Source organism: Oncorhynchus tshawytscha, linkage group LG18 (genome assembly GCF_018296145.1).
Source record: "Oncorhynchus tshawytscha isolate Ot180627B linkage group LG18, Otsh_v2.0, whole genome shotgun sequence".
Classification (NCBI taxonomy): Eukaryota; Metazoa; Chordata; class Actinopteri; order Salmoniformes; family Salmonidae; genus Oncorhynchus; species Oncorhynchus tshawytscha.
In genome coordinates, this window is record NC_056446.1 from 14,320,058 (window position 1) to 14,342,650 (window position 22,593).

The window sequence follows — 22,593 nt, forward strand, 5'->3', positions numbered from 1 at the left end:
ACGTGTTCGATGGTCAATCAAAAACTTGATCAATCTACACCGATTTGCTTTATATAACCGTTAGTTTCCCTTTTAAGTTAAGTTTTCTATGCCTATGTTTAAGGGTCATGCATGGTTACATAAACTGTAAGTTTATGCTGCACACACATATAACAGCAGCAAACTCTGGGAACCCCGAGACCACATGCAGGACAGAGTTTGACTCAGGAAAACATTGTAAAGTAAACATAGATAAGCATCAACAAACAGGAATGACGCGAGAATAGACATGCTCTTTTCGATGATGAAATCACTGATCAATGTCTGAAGCCTTTGCCTTCCCTATGGATCATGTTTGCTGAGTGCTGACATAATTGTTTTGGGTGTTTCTCTGACCCTTGTCCAATGGCTCTTCAAAAGTGCTGAGTGGACAAAAAACGGCATGATAAGTGGATTTACCCCCCCCGATACCCCTTCTCTATCATGCGATGTTGTGAGGCCAAAGTGCACTGACCACTCCAGTACAAAAAGGGGGAACTGTTACTTACCCAGGTGTAGTCAGCATGCAGTGTGTCTGGACCCTCTCCCTGCTTCAGCTAGTTGCCCTGTGGGCCAACGCAGCAGTGCTCACTGAAAATGGCCTCCCCATCCTCTGGGACCAGGCACCCAGCCAGCTGTCGGACCTGCCTCAGGCGGACAATGTGGTCACGATCAACCCCTGGAATTCCCTGCAGAGGATGAGTCTGTATAGGATACTGGTGGGCTCCACTGACAAGTATATGGCCTCCATGGGAACCAATGACAGTGCCAGCCCGTTGTGGGGCCTGCCTCTGCAGCTGGCCTGGAAACTCAGATCAGGTATGTCAGGCCTTCATTAGGTAGGTTTGGGGAGTCGAATATATGCACATTGTTTTTGTGATAACTGTAATACCCAATAATGTTGACTACGTTTCTCAGTTGTCTCGATCAGATGGTTTATCAAAGGATTTCATGGGGGAAGAGATATGACTGAATGCGCTTCTGTTCCCGTAGGGCGTTTGGTTGACCCCACTGGCGCTACAACATGTGGACAGGAAGGAGATCCCATGTGCATTTCCACTAATAGCTGGTGGGCATGTAAGCACTGTGACACACATTCAACCATGGAGGCCATGTGTGTAGCCCTACACTTCAATAACAGACCATTAGTAAACTCTCGCTCTCTCGCTCCTTCTCTCCCTCCCCAGGTGTGAACTACTACCTCTCAGTGATCCCGTTCCTGGCTGCTGTGCAGAAAGGCCTGATTGGAGATGGTCTCATTCAGGTCCAGGTACAGGCACCAGCTGAGGCAGCTGAAGACTCCTGCACCTCGTACACAGACTGCTCTGCTAAGTACCCAGACCTCATGGCCAAATGGGAAGAATTCTTCCAGGTAAGCTATTCAATGAACCTCCTTCCCCATGGGAAGCATTTTCCTTCTTGCCCTAGGAGATAAAACCGGTTTGTTAATTTAGTTGAGTGAGGCCTAGACTCAATCAGATCAATAGCAGACACCCGTATGTATAGTGGATGTTTTGGCTGTTGTCAGAAGTGGAACTATGTTGGAGTTGTCAGATTGGTGAGCAGCTGCTCTTGTGATCGTGAAGCCACACCCGTCCAACTGGCTTTCAGAACGCCAAGATGTAGGCCGTGTAGAAACAATTACGCTTAAATTGAACAATCATTCAACGAAATAATGACTTCTATCACTCTAATCAAGGTGTAGATTAGGTCTCACATTCCAGTGTTCAAATTTGTAAATAGCAATGTCCGCCTTAAGTATAACAAGGAGCCACTTGTGGATCTGACAGCTGCACCGCAGTTCCACCTCCGATACCGCCAAAACAACCACTATGCGGATCTGATTGAATCGAGCCCTTAAGTCACTGTTAATATATGTGACCCATTGGTGAATGTATAGAATTATTTGTTGTTCTTGGTTTATAATATGCCACCTTTCCATTCTAGACTCTGAAAGATGTTAGCGCATCTGAGATTTCTGACTTTGAGAAAAGGGACCAGATTCTAGGTGCCTTTTGGGCAGGTGAATCGCTCTCTTTGAATACTGCCTCATCCAGCTGCAAGGCAAAGTGAGTAGAAACATTAAGTGGTACAGGTCATCACAATTTGACTTCATTTTTGGTACTCTTGACACAATGTTGAGTTTCAATTAAATATAGGACTCTGTCCTTCAATCAGCTTTTACCTTGATTATTGATTATTATTTACAAAAACGATTATTGATTCTGTCTTTTGAGTCCCAATTTAGTCCTTGTAATCACACCTTTGACCTTTGTTACAGGATGAGCTACTATTCCAGCCCAGAGGTTGCATTCGCCAAAAGCTGGTTGAACGCTGCAGATTACGTGGCAGCCGCGTACTTCCAGTCCAGCCTGAATAACTCTGTGCTTTTCATGGGACCTCTGCCCAGCAGAGTGCTTCAGGAGGGGGATAGCGCTCCTAACATAGCTGACTTAAGCACAGAGGAGAACCACACCCTCTATATCTTTGATTGGATGAACAGGATGAACACAATTCTTTGTGAGTACTTTTAGTCCCCCGAGATGGATGTTAAAAAAATATATTTGATCATTCTTTGTATGAAAAGTAGAGGAACATTTCAGAGTGAAATTGAGATGACAGACACCAGTCAGTGAGAAAATGAAGTCTATAGTCTCCCTCTAGTGGTGACATGTATGAAGTGTATTGAAATTGAGAGATCTACAGTACCAATTCAGTTGCATCAGGTTACTTGATCACATTTTCTTAACCAGTTGTTGTTCACCTTGTGACAGTGGGCTCTCCGGTTAAGATGTGGCGCTCAGCCATGTGCTCTGACAAGGCTCGGGAGAAAGGCCGGGAGCTCCTACAGAACCTGATCCTGGACCCTAAATTCGCTGTTTCCACCTTCGTCTCCATTCTGACAGAGATGACCCGCAGCTGCTCGGGCCTCAGCACATAAGTCCAATGAATAAAACTCACACAGTGCTATTTACACTTCCTGTGTTTGCCATCATTCCTTTTCCACAGTAGACAAAAGTCCTTGTTGATTAATGCACAAACAATGTATTTATTGTATGCCTATAATAATACATTTACATGGAAGAGTGGCTCAGTGTATAAAGTGCATAATAACAAAGATACATAAATGTTGCTTGAAATTTGAACATTATCTCTCACATGCCAAAATGTTCATTGATCTTCACACTCAAACTTTAAGCTCGGATATGTATCAGATATTCATCATATCCATTGATTCTATTCCATCCTAAAGATATCCATTGATTCTCTTATTTCCTAAACCTGTTTCGCAGTCTGCATGGCATATGTGTTTATTGTTTTTCTCTTGCCGTGAATACTTAGTTCGTTCAATTTTCTCCTGATGCTGGCAAGTTCATCCTCGTCAATGTGTTCATAATCTTTAGTGTCATCATCATCCTGTTTAATTGTCTTGTGCCGAGGACTGTTTTCTTCACCGGTGGCTGAGGAGAGGACACAAACACAACAAGGCAATGAGAATCAAAGTCAAGCTTTTGACATAGAGATTGATTAAGCAATAAGGTCAGAGAAGGTGTGGTATATGGCTAATATACCATGGATGAGGGCTGTTTCTTAGGCACGACGTGCCTTACTGCTATTACAAACTGGTTACCAATGTAATTAGACCAGTCAAAATGATTTTTTTGGTCATACCTATGGTACAGTATATGGTCTGATATGCCATGGCTGTTAGCCAATCAGCATTCAGGGCTCGAACCACCCAGTTTATAATATTAGTTATCGGTTGCTTTCCAAAATCTAGAATGTATTTATATTGTCAGCTGACAATTAAGTTAAGTAGCAAAATGAGTCTGCTGCAATTCTACTCACAACTATCCTTCAAGCATGTTGAATATTCAACAAAAGTATTCTGATAGAATATAGAAACATAGACAAACCTTTTTGTGGGCCTGAATCAGTCACTGTGACCAGACTTGTTTTGGAAGTTTCATTTCTTGGTGGAGGGGTGTTCTGTTCTGCACAGCTTGATGTTCTAGAGGTAGGCACTGCTTGTTCGGCTTTATTGGCTGCATGTGGGCTCTTCAATATAATAACACAGACCACACAAATAATTAGTACTGTAATCGATTGAATAGAACTTTTCGCTAAAATACATCTGATAGCTATTGTTGCTGTTATTGTTTATTAAGGCATAAAATACAACGGATGATCGACTCACCTTTGGAGAGGGGGGATCTAGCTTCTTCGGCCTGGGAGGCGGCAGTTTCACTGTATCTTCTGAGTGCTTTTGGTGTCTCTTGGGTGGTCGAGGGGGAGGCAGCACGCTGGCATTGACATACCTCCTCAGGGTGAAGTAGCAGTCCTCTCCTATCTCCTCTACAGGTGAGCGGACGGCCTCGCCCTGGGTCAGCTTTGGGCCATTCCACCGCTCCAGAAGCTGTAGGGCCATCTTGGTGCGGTTGACAGGCACCTCCCAACACTGGGCCAGGTCCAGGGTGGAGACAATAAGGTAGGGGTCAGTGATCTCCTCCTCCAGCTGCAGCCCCGCGGCCCCAGCCAAGAGGTCCTCCTTCACTGAGAGGTCCCTCATGGACACCTTGACGTTGAAGGGCAGGGAGAACCTGTGGCAGAGGTCTGAGAGCATGTACTGCTTCTTGTCGTGGACCACCTCCACAAAACCCCCGTCCAGACACATGGGGATCAGCACGGCCTCGTACTTCTTCCCCACCATCTTCTCACAGGCCAGGGCCTCCACCGTCTTCCTCTTGTCTCCGTAGATCACCTCGCTTGTCTCCATCTTGTGTACCAGGTACTGGTCTCCCACCAGCACCGAGGACAGCCCTTCGTAGTGGGTCTCAAAGGCCCTGGTGGCCACTACGTGCAGCTGCTCCATGTTACTCTTGGCCACCTCCAGATCATACGCTGTGGGAAATGTCCGGGGCCTGCGCTTGAACCTGCCATTGTAAGACACTGGGATGAGGAAGCGTCTCTGGGCCTCGCTGCGAATCTCAGATGCTAGGATTCTCTTCGCCTGGTAGGCACTGTGGACAATGACCTGCTTAGAGGATTTCAGGAAACCCAATTCCTCCTGAACTTGTGATGGTGGCTCGATGACTTCTGCTTTGAAGGGGAAGAACTCGATGGGCTTGGCAAAGACATCACGGAAGGACAGAGGCTGCATGAAACAGGCACCGTCACACTCCTCTGTAACGTCCAAAACCTCAACATCCAGGGTGGATGGGATGAAAACAACATTCTTCCCAACTGTGAACAAAAAAAATGTATTATTTTTGTTTAGTATGCAAGCACAAGCTATGATAGGCAGGCTACTTTTCTGTAAGAAATGTTTCAACAAGATTGACTGATTCAAATGTTTTTCCAACAATATATACATAATGCAGCGTATATACATATTTTGTAAGTCATTGAATTGATCGCCAAAGGTTTGACATTAGTAAATCCGTTTAACTGCAGCTTTGAATAAAGTTTTCTGTTGTGCATTTTCTAAAAAGTAGCAATGCATCGTGATTGCCTGAACAGCATGATGACTACACATCAAAACATTGACGACTTTTGTGTCTGTGCTTCTGAAACAACCTAAGACCAGTGTAGCTTTCATGAACATTAGTTGTCAAGATTGCAGTGTTTCCCCTTTAACTTGAAAACCAACATTGAGATGAGGAAAAACGCAATTAAAACATGAAAAACATTTTGCGACTTTTAATTTTGAATTTTTTTAAATCAGGAGATTAAAGCCTTTGTCATTCCACATAACTTTGATGTAAAGTGAAAATATTAATGGTCCGTTTGAGACTCACACTTGGATACCGTCTGAAGCTCGTAGACAGGTGTGAGAACCAACTCTCCGCTGTAGTCCTCTGGCAACTCAGACACGCACTTCTCCTTTGACGGCAAAGACTTGGCCCAAGTCACCGTCCTTTTCCTTCCTTTGTGCATTTTCCATTCCACCAGCTCCCCGAGGGTGTAGAACTGGTCGTCGGCACACTCATAGAACTCCCCAGTGTGCGAGAGCTTCACAGTGAAGATGTGCTTGGAGTCTTTCCGCGTGACCTCACAGTCAACATGGCTGTCTCCGTGCTCTGTCCTAATAGCAGTGAGTCTGAAGCTCTCCTCTGCCTGGATGGTCCCCTCAGGAAGCTGTAGCTTCTCAGGGCAGTAGAACTCTGGTTGGCCCAGGCACTCAGGGCTGATACGCACCGAGTCAACAATCTCCTGTATACTGGTGTATGGCCTCTTGTCGGCCACGATCCTGAAAAGGCCTGACAGTACAGGCAGGCAAAGCAATATATGAAATTATATTTATTGGTACAATGCACAAAACCACATGTTGGTAAGGTCCCTTTCTTACCTGAGAGAGGGGTTTGGACATTGACATACTGTAAACTGCAATACATGGTAAAGGCCAATAATTAAGCCATTTATTAAGAAATTAAAATCAGAATATATCAATCTATATTACAATGCTTTATAAAGGGACACATTTGATGACAAAACAATTAGATTTCATATTCAAGGTACAGTTTGGATGTTTCGGGCCCACCTGGGTAGTCAAGCGATAGATCGACTGTTATGGATTTGGATCCCTCAGACTGAAGCTCCACGATGAGTCTGGTGACACTGATCCCAATGATATTCAGGAGCTCTCCGCAGGAGAAACTCCCCTCTCTTCCATACAGCTCATACACAGAACCTGGTAGAAAGTCATTTCAATGGATCTAGTGTAGTGGCACTGGATGGCTCTAAGAACAGTCGAATGTCTATTCTCCTTGTGGTGTAATGGATCCAAGTAAGTAAAGGGCAGTAACATTTAATAACTATCATAAATAAGCATTAATAATTCATGCATACACATTTATAAAGGCGTATTCATGAAAGTTAGCACAAAGTGTTCCCACACAATTTGCCCCGATAATAGTTTCGTCAACAGTTTGTTGAATTTTGTAACGTGAAATACCTTTTGTTTATATCATTTGCATGTTAAAATACTTCATACACTGTGAGCCGTTAATCTTAACTTGCATTCACACGACATCATTTGTTATTCCAGAATGCCAGTCCAGTGAGTAAAGTTGGGGCTAATATGATGTCTTCAGTCTTACCTTGGAAATAATATCCAGATTGCATCTGCAGTACTCTAGGGAGAGACTTGGCATCCACCGAGCGGGTGAACTCATCCAGTGTCATAGCCATCCTTTTCATTTGATCTCTGGGTGATCCGGACAAGTGTACCCAAGGAAACCTAGAGAGGAGACGCCACCTTCAACATGGGTCAGTCAACAAGTTGACCAGCGGTGTATTAATACCAAGTAACCCGTGTGCCAGGGCTCATCCTTCAGTATTAAGGCTCTCTTTCAGTGGCATAGTCAGGCACAGTGAACAACGCGAATCAGTGACACCGAAAGAAAAAGCATCCACGTATGAGTCACTCGTGCAACAGCAGAGGTTTACAGGAGCCCTCACTCTGCCTCCGGAAACCAGAGGTAGCTAACTAACCACAACTCACTAAGTAGCTAGGTTGTATCACTGGGAATCCAGCCGGAGACCAATGCCACAGAACAACAATATGTTAGTCACAATAACGATGATTAACATAAAATCAGAAAAAGGCCACTTGTAAGTCTGTAGTGACTTGCACTTCTGCAGGCACTGGATTAAAGGGGAACTGACCCAAAAAACAAACAAAAAACAGCACGTCTCCAGACAAAAAATATCTGTTTTTATCTATTATCTAGTGACCAGATTAAAATAATCATTAGGTGCGTAGTTTCTGAACAGTTATGTATGATACATATGACTAAACCAAACATACTCCCCTGTGATGACACTAATGATGTCTTACACAATGACATTTTATTCAAATATTTAAATGTTTTATTACAGCCAATAAGCCAACAGTTACAGACAAAAATAATAATAATAAATGAAACATGACTAAACTCCACACGATAATGACTTGTTTCCTTTTCTCCAGGAGGTCCACTCATGTCCCAAATCAGTATGGCTGCCCCAACACATGCCTCTGCTGTGTTGGCTTACATCTCAGCAAGCTGTATCTAATACTGATTTATAATTCATTTTATTTCTCTTTTGTTTTTCCAAAATACCAATACAGGTTAGGAGATCATCAGGAAAAAAATAGAGCTCTTTTGTGGTTGTCACTTGCCCTTCTGATATTCTATCTGCATGGGTAGAATTCACAAGCATGTTTTACACAAATTAACCCACTGCAACATCACACAGAAGATAAGAAAACATTGAAAATAAGATACTACTACTGAAATTTACCTTAATACTTAAAAAAAAAAAAAAAAAAAAACGACATTAAATGTTTACAGTTTAAAGGCATAGGTAAACATGGAATGAAGATGATTGTTTTGAGCCTTCAAAAAGGAATGTAAAGTAAACGATAGATACAAACAATGTGCTTTATCCATATAGACATATTTACATAAGTCTTTGGCTTATGATTTAAGATTTGCTACAAAATAAAAACAAGATGAGTCAGCCATCAGTCCACGATACAAACATTACCAAGCCAACGTCACGTGTCAGCACTTATAGAGCGCTGTATTTTCTCCTTTCACATGTGTGATCGACTTCTATATATAGATATATATTGTTCGTTGACAATAATGCTGCTAATATAAAAAATTTAAAATTTAAAATAAACGTTTTTAGCATGCAACACCATGGCATTAGTGTTACCTTTTTTTTTTTTTTTTTTTTTTTAACAATGGCTGCACGTAAAAAATAACTAAATCTGCGAAAGACATTGAAGCAAATGTGGCCTAGTGGCCGACACTTGTCTCTCTGGCACTGAACACGGCGAAGTACAATGGAGACATTTACAAACCACTCACATCATACTCCCAGTACAATTAGAAACATTAAAGAGTTTTCAACAACAAGAAAAAAATCCCAAAAAACATCTATAGCAGTCTGTATAGGCTTAGTCAACGATGCCCACCTCCAAAGGATCTGTAGTGTTGGAATGGTCACCAAGTTCCGGATGTTCTGTTTCGTCCCGTCTTCTTGGCTAAGATGTCTCGATGAACTCCAGAGCAAGGTCGTAGCAGAAACGATACTGCTCCTGTTCAGATGAAAACACATCCTGTGTGAACCGTTGTGGTGCTAAAACACGATAAACACAATGCTATAGTACAACCGTATAGGATGAACAATAGACTAATAACATGGTGATAACAAGATGAATCACTACTGAATGGAGTATTCAATTCTTAACATACAAATATGTTATTTCTAACTATTCTCTGGCAGTGAATTGAGGAGCTAACAGGTAACATTGACACAGGGCTGCAGACATATGCATAGGCATCCTTTACATCTTCCTGTAAAGGATGTGCCGAGGTGTCTCTCATGTTTACCCACAACAGTTTATTTCATCATCTCGACAGACTCTTTTGTTAATTTGTCCATGGTCCATAACATGATCATTGTTCTATATTTTTGTCAATATCACCTGGTTATAATTTGTTCCCAAACCATCTGCAAAACAAATCTAACATGAGGTGTTCCTATCTGTTCTCTAATACCTTCATATTATTGGCCGGCTTCGTTCCAAATTTCTCCAGAAAATATCAGAAGTGAATATCACCAGAAATGAGAGGTGGCGTAGGCCTACGCTAATATACTGGCACTATATGAGTCAGAGATGAGTCTGTTGGGGAAACTCAGATTGACTGAACTGGAGTCAGCTGCTGGCCTGTCTTACCGGGCTGTCCACCATGTTGGGCTTGCTGTTCCTCAGGCTCTTGACGGCGTGGAACACGTCCACCACATTCTGCCTCTTGATCATCTCACACACGATGCTGATAGCACAGAACATGCCGCTGCGGCCGCCTCCGTTCCTACAGCACAGGAACACAAGGGTGGTAACGGGAGGTTGGTTGGGTGACTAATGCTATTCTACACAACTGCCAAACTTGGCAAATACAAGAGGTGGGTGCAGATAGGAGAGAGATGATGGGATTTTTATTTGTATACAGTGCCTTGCGAAAGTATTCGGCCCCCTTGAACTTTGCGACCTTTTGCCACATTTCAGGCTTCAAACATAAAGATATAAAACTGTATTTTTTTGTGAAGAATCAAAAACAAGTGGGACACAATCATGAAGTGGAACGACATTTATTGGATATTTCAAACTTTTTTAACAAATCAAAAACTGAAAAATTGGGCGTGCAAAATTATTCAGCCCCTTTACTTTCAGTGCAGCAAACTCTCTCCAGAAGTTCAGTGAGGATCTCTGAATGATCCAATGTTGACCTAAATGACTAATGATGATAAATACAATCCACCTGTGTGTAATCAAGTCTCCGTATAAATGCACCTGCACTGTGATAGTCTCAGAGGTCCGTTAAAAGCACAGAGAGCATCATGAAGAACAAGGAACACACCAGGCAGGTCTGAGATACTGTTGTGAAGAAGTTTAAAGCCGGATTTGGATACAAAAAGATTTCCCAAGCTTTAAACATCCCAAGGAGCACTGTGCAAGCGATAATATTGAAATGGAAAGAGTATCAGACCACTGCAAATCTACCAAGACCTGGCCGTCCCTCTAAACTTTCAGCTCATACAAGGAGAAGACTGATCAGAGATGCAGCCAAGAGGCCCATGATCACTCTGGATGAACTGCAGAGATCTACAGCTGAGGTGGGAGACTCTGTCCATAGGACAATAATCAGTCGTATATTGCACAAATCTGGCCTTTATGGAAGAGTGGCAAGAAGAAAGCCATTTCTTAAAGATATCCATAAAAAGTGTTGTTTAAAGTTTGCCACAAGCCACCTGGGAGACACACCAAACATGTGGAAGAAGGTGCTCTGGTCAGATGAAACCAAAATTTAACTTTTTGGCAACAATGCAAAACGTTATGTTTGGCGTAAAAGCAACACAGCTCATCACCCTGAACACATCATCCCCACTGTCAAACATGGTGGTGGCAGCATCATGGTTTGGGCCTGCTTTTCTTCAGCAGGGACAGGGAAGATGGTTAAAATTGATGGGAAGATGGATGGGGCCAAATACAGGACCATTCTGGAAGAAAACCTGATGGAGTCTGCAAAAGACCTGAGACTGGGACGGAGATTTGTCTTCCAACAAGACAATGATCCAAAACATAAAGCAAAATCTACAATGGAATGGTTCAAAAATAAACATATCCAGGTGTTAGAATGGCCAAGTCAAAGTCCAGACCTGAATCCAATCGAGAATCTGTGGAAAGAACTGAAAACTGCTGTTCACAAATGCTCTCCATCCAACCTCACTGAGCTCGAGCTGTTTTGCAAGGAGGAATGGGAAAAAATGTCAGTCTCTCGATGTGCAAAACTGATAGAGACATACCCCAAGCGACTTACAGCTGTAATCGCAGCAAAAGGTGGCGCTACAAAGTATTAACTTAAGGGGGCTGAATAATTTTGCACGCCCAATTTTTCAGTTTTTGATTTGTTAAAAAAGTTTGAAATATCCAATAAATGTCGTTCCACTTCATGATTGTGTCCCACTTGTTGTTGATTCTTCACAAAAAAATACAGTTCTATATCTTTATGTTTGAAGCCTGAAATGTGGCAAAAGGTCGCAAAGTTCAAGGGGGCCGAATACTTTCGCAAGGCACTGTATATGTCGGAGGTGTTTGTGTGTGAGTGGTAGTGGCGGTAGTGGTGGTGGAGGGTGTGTGTGTTTGTGTGTACACTCACAGGCAGTGGATGATGGTGCGTCCCTCTCCCTCCTCACACTCCTCCTGCCACTTGTCCACCTGCAGTATGAGCTTAAGGAAGGAGCGCTTGGACGCTGGCACTTCTCTGTGGGCGGCCCAGCCCAGGTACTGGAACTGCCTCACCATCAGGTAGCCCTCTTGAGGCTGTGCGGACCACAGAAACATACATAATCAACGGCAGCCATTTTGGCTCCAACTCTGAACGTCATAACATTTTAAGAATCAAACCATCAACCTCGATGGCAGAGACTAAAAAAAACAAGATAGTGGAGCACTTACTCTGGTGAGGTTACATATTCTGAAGAGACGGCTGATGACGTCACAATCCATGGAGCAGGACATACATTCAACTTGGACAGGACCGTAGCGAAGCATCCCCTCTTCAGGCCAGTACTGAGGACAGCCCTGATTGACAACAACAACAACCTTAGCAATGACGTGTAGCCTACCTTCGCTCAATGCACAATAATGCCATTTGGAACCAGGGTCCACGGCAGTGAACGCAGGAGGGGGAAGTGGTCAGGTATTACCTGCGCTAGGTCAATCTCATTGAGCATGACCAGGGACGTGCAGCCGTAGTCGTACACCAGCCTCCAGAAGTCTTTGACCGTGTTGGGCAGAGGGTGCTGGGTCACGATGAAGGCTGCTGGCTGTCTGTAGCTCTGCGGTGGAGAAAGTCAACAAGGAACCATGTAACATCTCACAGCACTGAGTCTGCAGACATTTACAGAGAACACATACTGAAGATATGATCCCTGTCAGAGTGAACAATGTGTGCATATATGAACATGCAAGGAATGTGGAGACATTTCTGATGTTTGAATGACAAGTGTTTTTTTTATTTTATTTTTAAACCAGGGCAATCCATGTGGTGGGCATGCTTCTAGCAATAGTAACATTAAATGATGTTCTGCTGACATACGCCTTAATTAAGCCATGAAACAAATCCAGTATAGTTAGAAGCATTTGAATTATTCAGAAGTGAAAAGTTCAGAAATTACCTGGTATTCTTCTGACGGCTTGGTTAGAAAAAGTCCAGAAGTTTGTGAAGCGTACGAGGAAGTGATTTAACATTACCCTCCAAATGAAAAAGATCATAATCTAGCAAAGTTCTGCTTCTCTGTGCACATGAAATACCATCTCCCAGGATCTAGGTCATCTCCCAGGATCTATGTCAATACTCCCAGGATCTATGTCAATACTCCCAGGATCTAGGTCATCTCCCAGGATCTATGTGTCAATCCATAGTTTTATTATTTATTCACCCCGGTTTCTCTCATTCAGAGTATTTAGCAAGAGTCTCTTTTGAGAGTTCTGTTTCAGGGTCCTTTGGAATTCTTGCAAGGACTGAGAAGAGGATTTGAATTCAACCTCTTTGTATAAAATACACTGTATTTTATACAAAGAGCAGGGTCATGTTTAGTACAGTCACCAACCACATTCTCTTTGCTATATGCAATATATTGCCCCCAAAAAAGGCTATAGCTACACGTTGGCTTCTGACCCTTTTCTCAATTACGCAGCTATGACAAGATGGCTCCCAGGAGATGGATTCATTTTCGGGCACAGATCCTGAGATCAACCTTAAAGAATCCTGATCCAAGAGGTGAAATAGTGAGGCAGTCTGTTGTATTATGTGGATACTGTAGTAGTAGTTACCAACTGGATTATTGGTAGAACTAATAATAAAATAACGTGGTTATACACTGCACCTGTTTCTCTTACCTCGCTCTTTTATCAAACGGGTCAAACTTTTTGGGGGACTTTAAAAAAAAATGTTTTAACCCAAAATGTTTAAAAGCTTAAGTGTAATTTAGGACCACTTCAATAGCCATCTTGAAGAATAACGTCAACAAATGACATTGAAACGTTGAAAAGATAGACGTTGAAAAGATAGATGACCAAAACGTTCTCAAAAAAAAATGCAATTAATTTGAGCAAATCTTTTCATTTTCGTCAACATCACTACTTGCTCTATGAGAAAATAAATGAAGGATTGCCCAAAAAGAACAGAAACTGTTGAGCACACGTTAAAAATACAATGAATATCAGTCCTACATTTTCCAAAAGAGTACACAAAACAGAAGTATACACCTGGATTTGTCTCTAGCTTTCGGTCTCTACTACACATTCAGATAACGTCCAGTGCACTTAGTAAAGCCGAGGGAGTGTGTATGTGTGCGTGTCTGTGTATTTGTGCGTGCTCGCATATGTGTTTGCGTGCGTACGTGCATGTGTATACTGTGTGTGTGTGTGTGTTTACGTGTGCACGAGAGGAGAGGACACTTACATCCATGAGGGCAGCGTTGATGTAGTTGCTGCTCTCCCCATCGATGGTGATCAGGAAGGGCAGACAGCGGTCTGGAGGCAGCATGTCCATGAAGCGGTTCTTCTCGTGGTTCCTGGGCAGCAGGGCGATGCTGCAGTCCTCTGGCTGTGGCTGAGGGGTCACCGAGTTCAGGGTCTGCAAACAACACAAATAACATGAAAGCCCAAAAATGACAGGGAACATCGTTTGTTAGAAGACGTGGGATGTATTTCAAATGGCACCCTATTCCAAGTAATGCACTCAAAGGGAATAGAGTGTCGTTTGAGATGCACCCATGATCTATTTCCATATTTTTATTGTTGTCTTTTAGTGTTGCACGACACACGATTAACGCCAGGCTATAAAAGACTGAGGATTGAAACACGGAGTGTGCCACCATAAATATGAAAGGGCTCCAGAAAGGCTTCCAGTACCTGGAATTCGTCTTTGAGGTGTGAGGAGTTGCTCTGTGAGTCTATCCTGATCATGTCATAGTGAGCTGCTTTGTACTCGCAGGCGGGGATGGCCGTCTCGCCACACAGACAGGCCTCTAGGATGGCGTCATGGATAAAGATGTACTGCTCCTGTGGCCGGACCACAGACACACACTCAGCAAAGGGAAGGCACTGCGTCTCCAGACAGTCCATGCATACAGTAGCATGAAATGAACAGACGGACAGAAATGGCGAATGGTGTTAATGTTAATTGGCGAGGTGTGGCGGTGGGGGTGGATCTAGTAGTCACCTCAGTCTGTACCATGTTGATGCGTCTGGAGCGCAGGGCCTTCACGCAGTTGTAGATGTCCACCACGCCCTCCCTCTCCGCCATGTCCAGCATGATGTCGATGACGATGTAGCAGCCTGTGCGTCCGGCTCCGGCGCTGACCAAGGTGAGAGGGCAGCGAGAGGACAGGGAGGTGAGCACGGGGCTGCGTAGCACCGCTCTGCAATGGCCTACATATCCAGCCGTTGTGCAGTACACACAACAATGTGATACCTTGTGCACGAGACTACATTTACAAGTGTGTGCATCAAAATCCACAACAATCACATCCTGCCAAGGGGATATCTTAGCTAGCTTAGCAGTGGCTGACATTGAAGCGTGCTAGATAGTTCAGGTGCACTCATTTCGTAGTCATATGACAGTGTCGCATGAGAGATCAAAGAAAAGTCAATCGAATGCACCCGTTTTCTCAGGCGGTCATGGTGTAGAGGAAGTGTCGTGTTAGGGGCTTACCTGCAGTGCACCACGATGGGCCCAGCGCTGGGGGGGTTTGACATCTTGACCCGGCGGATGAAGGAGAGGAGGCCTGTAGCGTGGTAGGGCACTCCGTGGTCAGGCCAGCCGGTGAAATGAAACTGCTTCACCTCCCGCAGCTCATTAAAGCCTCTCTGATGACAGAGAGCATACGGGTTATTAGGTAACAACTGGTCTGGGTTCAGTCGGACTTCCACATTTGCAACGTGTGTTGATTTTAAGGGGCAATCTTGGATTCAAGCAATAACAAAGCGGTGAATCCCAGATTGCCCCTTTAGCTGTTACCAACCAAACTGTTGAATACGGAATTGAGGGGTGGATAAAGGACTGACTCACCCTCTCCAAGGTGAACGTTCTGACCACATATTCAGCAAGGGGCTCCACCTCCACAAATGTCACTTTGAAATCACCATAGACCTCAGCATCATCGGGCCAGTACTTGTAACACTTCACCTACAAGAACATAGGCATTTCATTCATTTAAAGAAACAGACGTCTTTAAATACTACACATACTTGCACAGAATAGGTGCCCAGGTATACAGTATGCCAGATCAATATCTGAAGACTGATCCGACGTCTACATCGTCTGACAGCAATATGATATTATGGGGGTCTGGCAGCAATATGACCTACCCGTCCAACTTCCACTAGGTTGGTGACCATGACGATACAGGCAGACTGCTCTTGCCAGACCATCCTCCAGAAATCATAGACTGTCTCATGGACAGGCCCTGTAGAGGACAACACATATCAATCAATCTCTGAACTAAATACAACACAATCTGATCAATTCTATATAAGATCAATTGCTCAATGCTGAAATAACAACATGAGCATCAGACCTTCTCTAGAGGTTAAGGCAGAACTTTGTCTTACCTTGGGTTGCAATGTAGTGACTTGGCCTCTGGTAACCCTGAAAATTGCAACAAACACAATATGTTAAGATCATTCGGTTACGACTTTCATTTTGGTGTTGCAACAACAGCAGACTACCACACAGCACACCGTGCCTCGACCCCAGCTTGGTGTGCATGTGACATATCTTCACGGGAGTCAATGGCTTTATGCACTTAATATGCACAGAGCTGTTCTCGTGCATTAACTCATTCACTGAAATACACTTTCAATAAGAGCACGTTTCCTACTTGTGCTTGGAGTATCTGCCAACTAAACGGACATTTATTCTCTGTGAAGCTCAACTCGTGTGTTTTAATTGCCAAGAATTTCACATTAGCGATTACTTCGTAGGAATAATACATTATTGTAGTTGGCTACTTATTAGCAAGCTGCTTCATAGAGTCAGCAGGTTTAACACCTGAAAAGGATCCCCATCCGATTGGATCTGGCTGGGCACAGGCACAGGTGGGGAGGCAACAAAGGAAAACAAAATGGTGGCCACCATCTTGTAAATATTCCTATCGAGAACAGTCGCACACGGATCAGGGATGTACACGTCGGGCATGAGGACATGTGAAATGGGAGAAGCGGATGAACAACAGCATGGTAGGATCAAATCAAAAAGGAGGGGGGGGGGACAAAAGGAGGTCTAACATCTCGTACAGCTGCCATGCAGATGTTATTAGAGGTAACCAGAGGTGAACAAGGGAGGAGGGAGAGTGGGAAACATGAGGTGTGGTGAGGTCCCCTACAGTGATACTTACATCCCTGTACAGCCATATCTACAGCCCAAATCATAGGCAAGAGTGAAAGAAAGCACAACAATGTCAGTGAGTACAAGCACTTTGACTGAAGGAGGGAAATAAGAGCTGTATTCATATTGTTGACAAAGACATGCATAGAAGGCCTCACATACGAGAGAAGGACGGTCGTGTCGCACACGGTCGCCAATGGAGGAGGCTGCGCCACTTACGTCAATGTAGTTGGCGTTGATGTAGTCAGAGGAAGGGTCGTCTTCCATTGGTTGCAGGATCACTCTAGAATGATCGTCTGCAATACAACATGGGTTTGTAGGCTGACTAGTTGCATTTCATTAACAGGAAGTCAAATCAAAAACGATTCTTCTATGTTTCCTGGGAATTAAAAGACCGCTAGGTACATGATAACCGATGTTGCGGTTAGCCATAATCTAAACGAGCTCATTCCTAAAAACACGCTAGGCAAAAGGAGGCGTCAACATCTAGCAACTTTATTCGAAGTTAAATACAAGACTTACATGCAATGATGTTTCCATAGCGGTTCTTGGTTCTGTTAGTGTCTTTCTTTGCCACGTCCCAGGAAGCGGACTGGCCTTCAAAAAAACTCTGCTTACCAAACAGAATGGAACAGAGCGAGTTAGGCTGATAATAAAAACACATTTCGCCACATTACTGTCTAGACTAGACGTGGTTTCTATGGGCTTTTCGATTGTACCGTATGTCAAGGACCCTTCAAAGCTCCAACGTCTGGCCTGGTGCATCGCAGAGAACAATTGAGCTACAAGGTAACCATATTTCCTGACGTGGCCAATTTAAAAAGTGAAATTACTTCAATTGTCCATTGAAGAGGCATTGCAGCATGTGTTTCGATGCTTAAAAACTTATCGTTTGTTCTTCACCACAGAGATCATTGTTAGGAACTGGACATCACATTGAAACTTCCTAGAGCTGCATATACATACATTCAGTCGAATGAACAACAGCGTAGTTGTGAAATAATCTATGGGGAGATGAGTGTCGGAGCTGATCCATACTCACACAAGGCAATTTTTACTTTGCCTGTAGCATTTTTTGTTTCATTGAACTTTCAAAGGCTGCAGAGCAAGTAACTGAACGTCTCTAAACCCCTGCTGCAGTGCAAACCTCTCCCTGACAGGCAAACTCCTCACTGACAGGAAACTCTCTCTCTGCAGGGCTGTGGTTGCCTCATCAAGTCAACACAGTGAGCAACACAGAACCTCAACAGGATGTAACATTTACTGGGTATTTTGCTTGTTCTCCACTGTTGGGTTATTTTCTCTTTGAAGAACCTCCCAAAAAATGGAGTTAAATGCTTGATTTGAAGCCGATTGTATTTGAATGAACTCGAAGTTGGGTTGATTGTTTGAATAGTGAGGGCTGACGACCTCATACACTTAGCTAATATGCGTGTGAGCTGTCGCTTCATTTTAAAAGCTACTTGCCCCATTAGGGCCATCGTAAATATGCTATTTTATACATATAGACCAGAGTCTTAGGGCCTGTGTTATCTGTGTTATGCCACTATGGCCCATGTATTGCCTTACCTCCCTTATCTTACCTCATTTGCACACACTGTATATAGATTTTTTTCAACTGTATTATTGACTGTATGTTTGTTTATTCCATGTGTAACTCAGCGTTGTTGTATGTGTCGAACTGCTTTGCTTTATCTTGGCCAGGTCGCAGTTGTAAATGAGAACTTGCTCTCAACTATATACCTGGTTAAATAAAGGTGAATATCTTAATTTTTTAAAATTTAAATAAAAAATGTTTTTACGAGTGTACTGTCAACTAGAGTCTTAGGGCCTGTGTTACGGATGTACTGTAGACTAGAGTCTTTGGGTTCTGACCTCATATTCCTCCTTGAAGCCGTAGCTGTCGGAGGTCTTCATCAGGTTTATGTGTTGGAGCAGGTCAGCCACCCTGATGGCTGGGTGCAGCTGACCGGTCTGGTAGGGCGACTCTGTCCCCTCACAGTGGTACCGAGGCACGTCCAGCAGCCGGCTGGACTCTGCAGCAGCAGCCGTAGTGTGGTTCTCATCTGTCCAAGGAAATCACATGCTGGTGAGGATTACACAGGCTCATCATCGCCATCACTCACAGAATACATAGCTGGCCTTAGCCAAGTTAAACTAAACTCCACGGTGTACATCACATCAATGGCACATTGTCTCATGTAATTGCGTGCTGAAATCCATCATTTTTACAAATAAAAATGTAATTTTATGTGACGTTGGAGCTCCAGTCCGTCCACTCTCATCTCCACTCAACTCTGTTGATGTGAAGAACATGGTGGAGCGGAGTTGTCCTTGGCTAATCTGGCCTGGGGTCAAATCACGATTAATACCCTATTATAACCAAACTGGGTTACTTTCTCTTACAGAATTACGTTTAGAAAACTTTGTTTTTCTTGCAAAAAAAAAGAACATGGCTCCTGCCTTCACAAAGCAGCTAAGCTCTGAGGAGGATGTAAGTCACAAGGCACCTGGCAGTAACTGACATGTTGTGTCAGCTTGGTGAGTGGGCAAGACAGGGCTTGATAAAGCTGAGGAGTGGTGCCTGTCTTTCCCAGCAGACGGACAGGCAAACGCAGGGGCCTCTCAGTTACGACAGTGTGAGGGCAGGAGCCTCTCAGGGGAGAGACACTGGGCTCACAGGACTGACAGGCACCATATGCTCCGTTTAATGTCTTATCTGAGCCGTGTCAACCCCTGAGAAACATAGCCATTTCGCCTGTGGAGATGTGTGCGTTTGTAAGTGTGTGTGTCTGCGTGTGTGAGTGTGGTTGTGTGTATGTGTGTATGTGTGTGTGTGTGGGGGAGTCCTAGGTTATCTGCAGCCAGGATTTTCACCCCTCTAAAGCCCAGACTGACCTGCTGGCAATCACATTACCTACTGAGCCGTGAGCTCTATATCTTTTCTGCTTGGCTAGCCCCTGAGCTACTGCTAGCCTCTATATCAGGTTAAGGGGAATGTTAAGTTACAGTTTTAAGAACCATGCACAATTTACTGTCAGCGGAGGGGAAGCCGGCTAATGCTACTGACACCCACACTCTGCACACATTTTTAATGGCTCAATCAACGACACGACTGCATTGAGATCCAGTATTTGCGATCTGGTAATCAATTTCTTTTCATTAGCCACTTTGGGACACTTTAGAATTTCCAAACACACTTACCGGTAATTGGCACTTCACAATTAGGGCAGCAAGAAAGAAAAACAACATGAGCTTTTCACTAGATCAACAGTAAGCACACAGAGGTTGTAGTACATATATACTATGATGAAGTGACATGACTTCAAGCACAATATTGGAAGATGAGGGTGATGATCACCTAACAAGGACGAGGGATTCACAGTTGACTGACCCAAGGACCTACTTCACCACTGACTGTACACAACACTTACTTTCGTACACATCTGCACACGGCTTTCTAGAAAGCTATGGGGAGACTGACAGACACACTAATGCAGTGGGTGGGATCTAAGAGGAGTGACACTAAGCTGGCGAGAGAACTGCTGCACTCTAGTGTAGAGACTATCTAAGCTGACATTTCTACTCATTTGCAAATTTGTACTACTTAATTCGGCCCTAACATACTAGACTGAGTCATGGCTTGAACTGCACCCTTCACTTCCTATTACCAAGCCCAGCGAGAACACAGAGCTAAAATAACACATTTTCACAGCAAATACTGTGGCCTGAGGGGGCATTTTAATTCCCCATCAAACTTAGGTTTTCAGTGAGCCGTAAAGACCCTCCGCGGTGGCTTGCTTGTTCTGTCAGTGTGGACTACACTGCTCGTGTCGAGTGTCTAACACTCTCCATCCTGATGTCACGAGTGAACGCTGAACTCCATTACATAGAAACTGTCAGATGTGTTTTTTTAAAACTCTACACAGACAAGTCCCAGAGGGGCTGAGGGTGATTTAAAATGGCACCCTCACACAAAGCCTGTACGACTTACACACAGTGACAGGATGACTGGTTTCATTCTATTAAAGTGTCATGTCATGCAGGACGTTGATCTTCAGGTAAGGACTCAGGTGAATGTAGCCATCGTCTATCTTCACTTGTGTTTGAATTAGTTTTCCCTCCTCATCTCCTAAACCAACGTCCTAAGCAGGATTTGGAGCGTGCAGACAGTTGTAATGCATACAGGAGTGAGTGTGAGTCTCTGAATGTGGTTTGGACCTTTAGCTCCATTCTAACGGCTCATAGGTGGGTCCTAAACGCTGGAGGATTGTTCATCGGTTCACTGGAGGACTGCCATGTCTCCACTCTACCATGGCTGAGGGCCAACTTTGTTTTACAGCAGCCAGGGGAAATCCAAAATCTGGAAACAATACCTATTTTATTCCCCTTACTGGATAAGTGAATGTGGAGGTTAGTCATTCTGACTGTGGTACTGTATATTATCAGGGCTAGAGTGAGTTGTACGTGACTAACCAGACTCAACACAGAGACAATCAATGGACGGCTACAGGTTTACAATGGACGGCTACAGGTTTACAATGGACGACTACGGGACTGTGACAACGACATGCATGAGGAACACAACAAGCCATGGCAAGGCAGATGATATAGCACCGGGGCCTCACCTAACACTGCCGTTGGCACAAGTGGATCATTAGGCACTGTAGGGAAAAAAGTGTATGAAATACATTCCAGAAGCTGCATCACACAACTGAATTATACAAATCCAGGGGCAAGATGAACAGAGCATAAGATTAGAAGAAATTCTACCAAAATATCCTGTGCCAACAGTTCAAATCATTAAAGGCATTCATTCATATCTTGGGATGTTCTTATTATGCATTTTAAAGTAAAAATATGAAAGGTTAAAGGGCAACTTAACACCTCTCTTCAGAGCCCATCTCATGGACCCTTCTTGGTGTTAGGGTCTTTCCCATCGTAAGGCATTAGATTATCTAACTGTCAGGAGCCTTTCTCACATGTACCATGTATCTGTGGAGGGTGGTGTTCCCCAGGGAACTGTCTTAGGACCATTATGCTTACATCTGTTGCTGAAGTTGTGGGAGTCCATAAAGGTGACGGCCATGGGATCCTCAGCATGGAGCGTGCTCTGATCAGCATAACTGCGGTCCATGGCGTTCACCATGTGGGTCATCTCCTGCCGAGTGTTCCCGATGGCGTCTTTGCGCTTCTTGGCCAGTTTCCTGAAGGATCGGACGAGCAGGTTAAAATATCACAAAAACACATTGCGATCGATTATTCATACACAACAGGAAAGACTAAAGGGACAGAGATGAAAGAGAAAAGCTCATCTCCATGACAACAGACCATTGGTTTGGCTTCCACATACGGCCTTTAAAAAAAATATTTTTCATCCAATAATAGGTGCAAACCTCACAAATACTCTATTATTAGGGTCAAGTATCATTCAGTACACTGTAGGAAACATATAGGGGAAACCCAAAAGGAATCAAAATCATGCAGGAGTAACTTCTGCTTCGAGGGGGACAGGTAGATGCTTCATGCTAAGGTGAGAAGTTGCTGCATGTCATCCCCAGTCTGGGCTCTGACATACACATTCTGAGAAATAGGGACTCCCTGATTGGTTGATGATCTATTG

General features: G+C 43.8%; 3 protein-coding genes across 17 annotated transcripts in view; 1 reads left to right on the forward strand and 2 right to left on the reverse strand.

The window, feature by feature from the left end:
- The first annotated feature begins 514 nt into the window (after positions 1–514).
- On the forward strand, positions 515–2,994 carry LOC112217554 (protein LEG1 homolog). The gene is made up of 6 exons (XM_024377908.2): positions 515–837; positions 1,012–1,095; positions 1,206–1,390; positions 1,966–2,087; positions 2,300–2,538; positions 2,793–2,994. Exons 1-6 carry the CDS (start codon positions 543–545, stop codon positions 2,957–2,959), a joined length of 1,092 nt encoding a protein of 363 aa, XP_024233676.1. The 5' UTR covers positions 515–542; the 3' UTR covers positions 2,960–2,994.
- A 53-nt stretch (positions 2,995–3,047) lies between these two features.
- Positions 3,048–7,468, reverse strand: themis (thymocyte selection associated). The gene is made up of 6 exons (XM_024377907.2): positions 7,119–7,468; positions 6,560–6,709; positions 5,817–6,278; positions 4,217–5,262; positions 3,936–4,077; positions 3,048–3,479 (listed from the first exon to the last, which is right to left on the reverse strand). The coding sequence occupies exons 1-6, from the start codon at positions 7,216–7,218 to the stop codon at positions 3,295–3,297; spliced, it is 2,085 nt and encodes a 694-aa protein (XP_024233675.1). The 5' UTR covers positions 7,219–7,468; the 3' UTR covers positions 3,048–3,294.
- A 399-nt stretch (positions 7,469–7,867) lies between these two features.
- The window catches only part of ptprk (protein tyrosine phosphatase receptor type K), a 154,134-nt gene continuing 139,408 nt past the window's right edge, over positions 7,868–22,593 (reverse strand). For 4 of the 15 annotated variants that reach the window (XM_042300682.1, XM_042300679.1, XM_042300678.1 and 1 more), the window contains 19 exons: positions 22,017–22,177; positions 21,599–21,634; positions 20,175–20,186; positions 18,846–19,036; positions 17,493–17,580; positions 17,133–17,266; positions 16,981–16,998; positions 16,196–16,232; positions 15,953–16,050; positions 15,654–15,770; positions 15,297–15,451; positions 14,805–14,940; positions 14,495–14,644; positions 14,043–14,216; positions 12,283–12,414; positions 12,032–12,157; positions 11,733–11,896; positions 9,752–9,887; positions 7,868–9,109 (listed from right to left, as the gene is read on the reverse strand). In XM_042300682.1, coding sequence (XP_042156616.1) covers positions 9,056–9,109; positions 9,752–9,887; positions 11,733–11,896; positions 12,032–12,157; positions 12,283–12,414; positions 14,043–14,216; positions 14,495–14,644; positions 14,805–14,940; positions 15,297–15,451; positions 15,654–15,770; positions 15,953–16,050; positions 16,196–16,232; positions 16,981–16,998; positions 17,133–17,266; positions 17,493–17,580; positions 18,846–19,036; positions 20,175–20,186; positions 21,599–21,634; positions 22,017–22,177 — 2,119 coding nt within the window. In that variant the 3' untranslated portion in view covers positions 7,868–9,055. The remainder of the gene's footprint in view (positions 9,110–9,751; positions 9,888–11,732; positions 11,897–12,031; positions 12,158–12,282; positions 12,415–14,042; positions 14,217–14,494; positions 14,645–14,804; positions 14,941–15,296; positions 15,452–15,653; positions 15,771–15,952; positions 16,051–16,195; positions 16,233–16,980; positions 16,999–17,132; positions 17,267–17,492; positions 17,581–18,845; positions 19,037–20,174; positions 20,187–21,598; positions 21,635–22,016; positions 22,178–22,593) is intronic. The other 11 variants (XM_042300685.1, XM_042300681.1, XM_042300690.1 and 8 more) reach the window with 7 other exon arrangements.

What these genes read in the sequence shown, in the direction of transcription:
- themis (XM_024377907.2), bottom strand. Translation starts at nt 7,218, where the DNA reads ATGAAAAGGATGGCTATGACACTGGATGAGTTCACCCGCTCGGTGGAT. An exon ending in TCTATCGCTTGACTACCCAG is followed by an intron (nt 6,279 to 6,559) that starts GTGGGCCCGAAA and finishes CTGTACTGTCAG; the next exon opens with GCCTTTTCAGGATCGTGGCC. An exon ending in TGATTCAGGCCCACAAAAAG is followed by an intron (nt 3,480 to 3,935) that starts GTTTGTCTATGT and finishes TCCTCTCCTCAG; the next exon opens with CCACCGGTGAAGAAAACAGT.
- LOC112217554 (XM_024377908.2), top strand. Translation starts at nt 543, where the DNA reads ATGCAGTGTGTCTGGACCCTCTCCCTGCTTCAGCTAGTTGCCCTGTGG. An exon ending in TCATCCAGCTGCAAGGCAAA is followed by an intron (nt 2,088 to 2,299) that starts GTGAGTAGAAAC and finishes CCTTTGTTACAG; the next exon opens with GATGAGCTACTATTCCAGCC. An exon ending in CAGGATGAACACAATTCTTT is followed by an intron (nt 2,539 to 2,792) that starts GTGAGTACTTTT and finishes ACCTTGTGACAG; the next exon opens with TGGGCTCTCCGGTTAAGATG.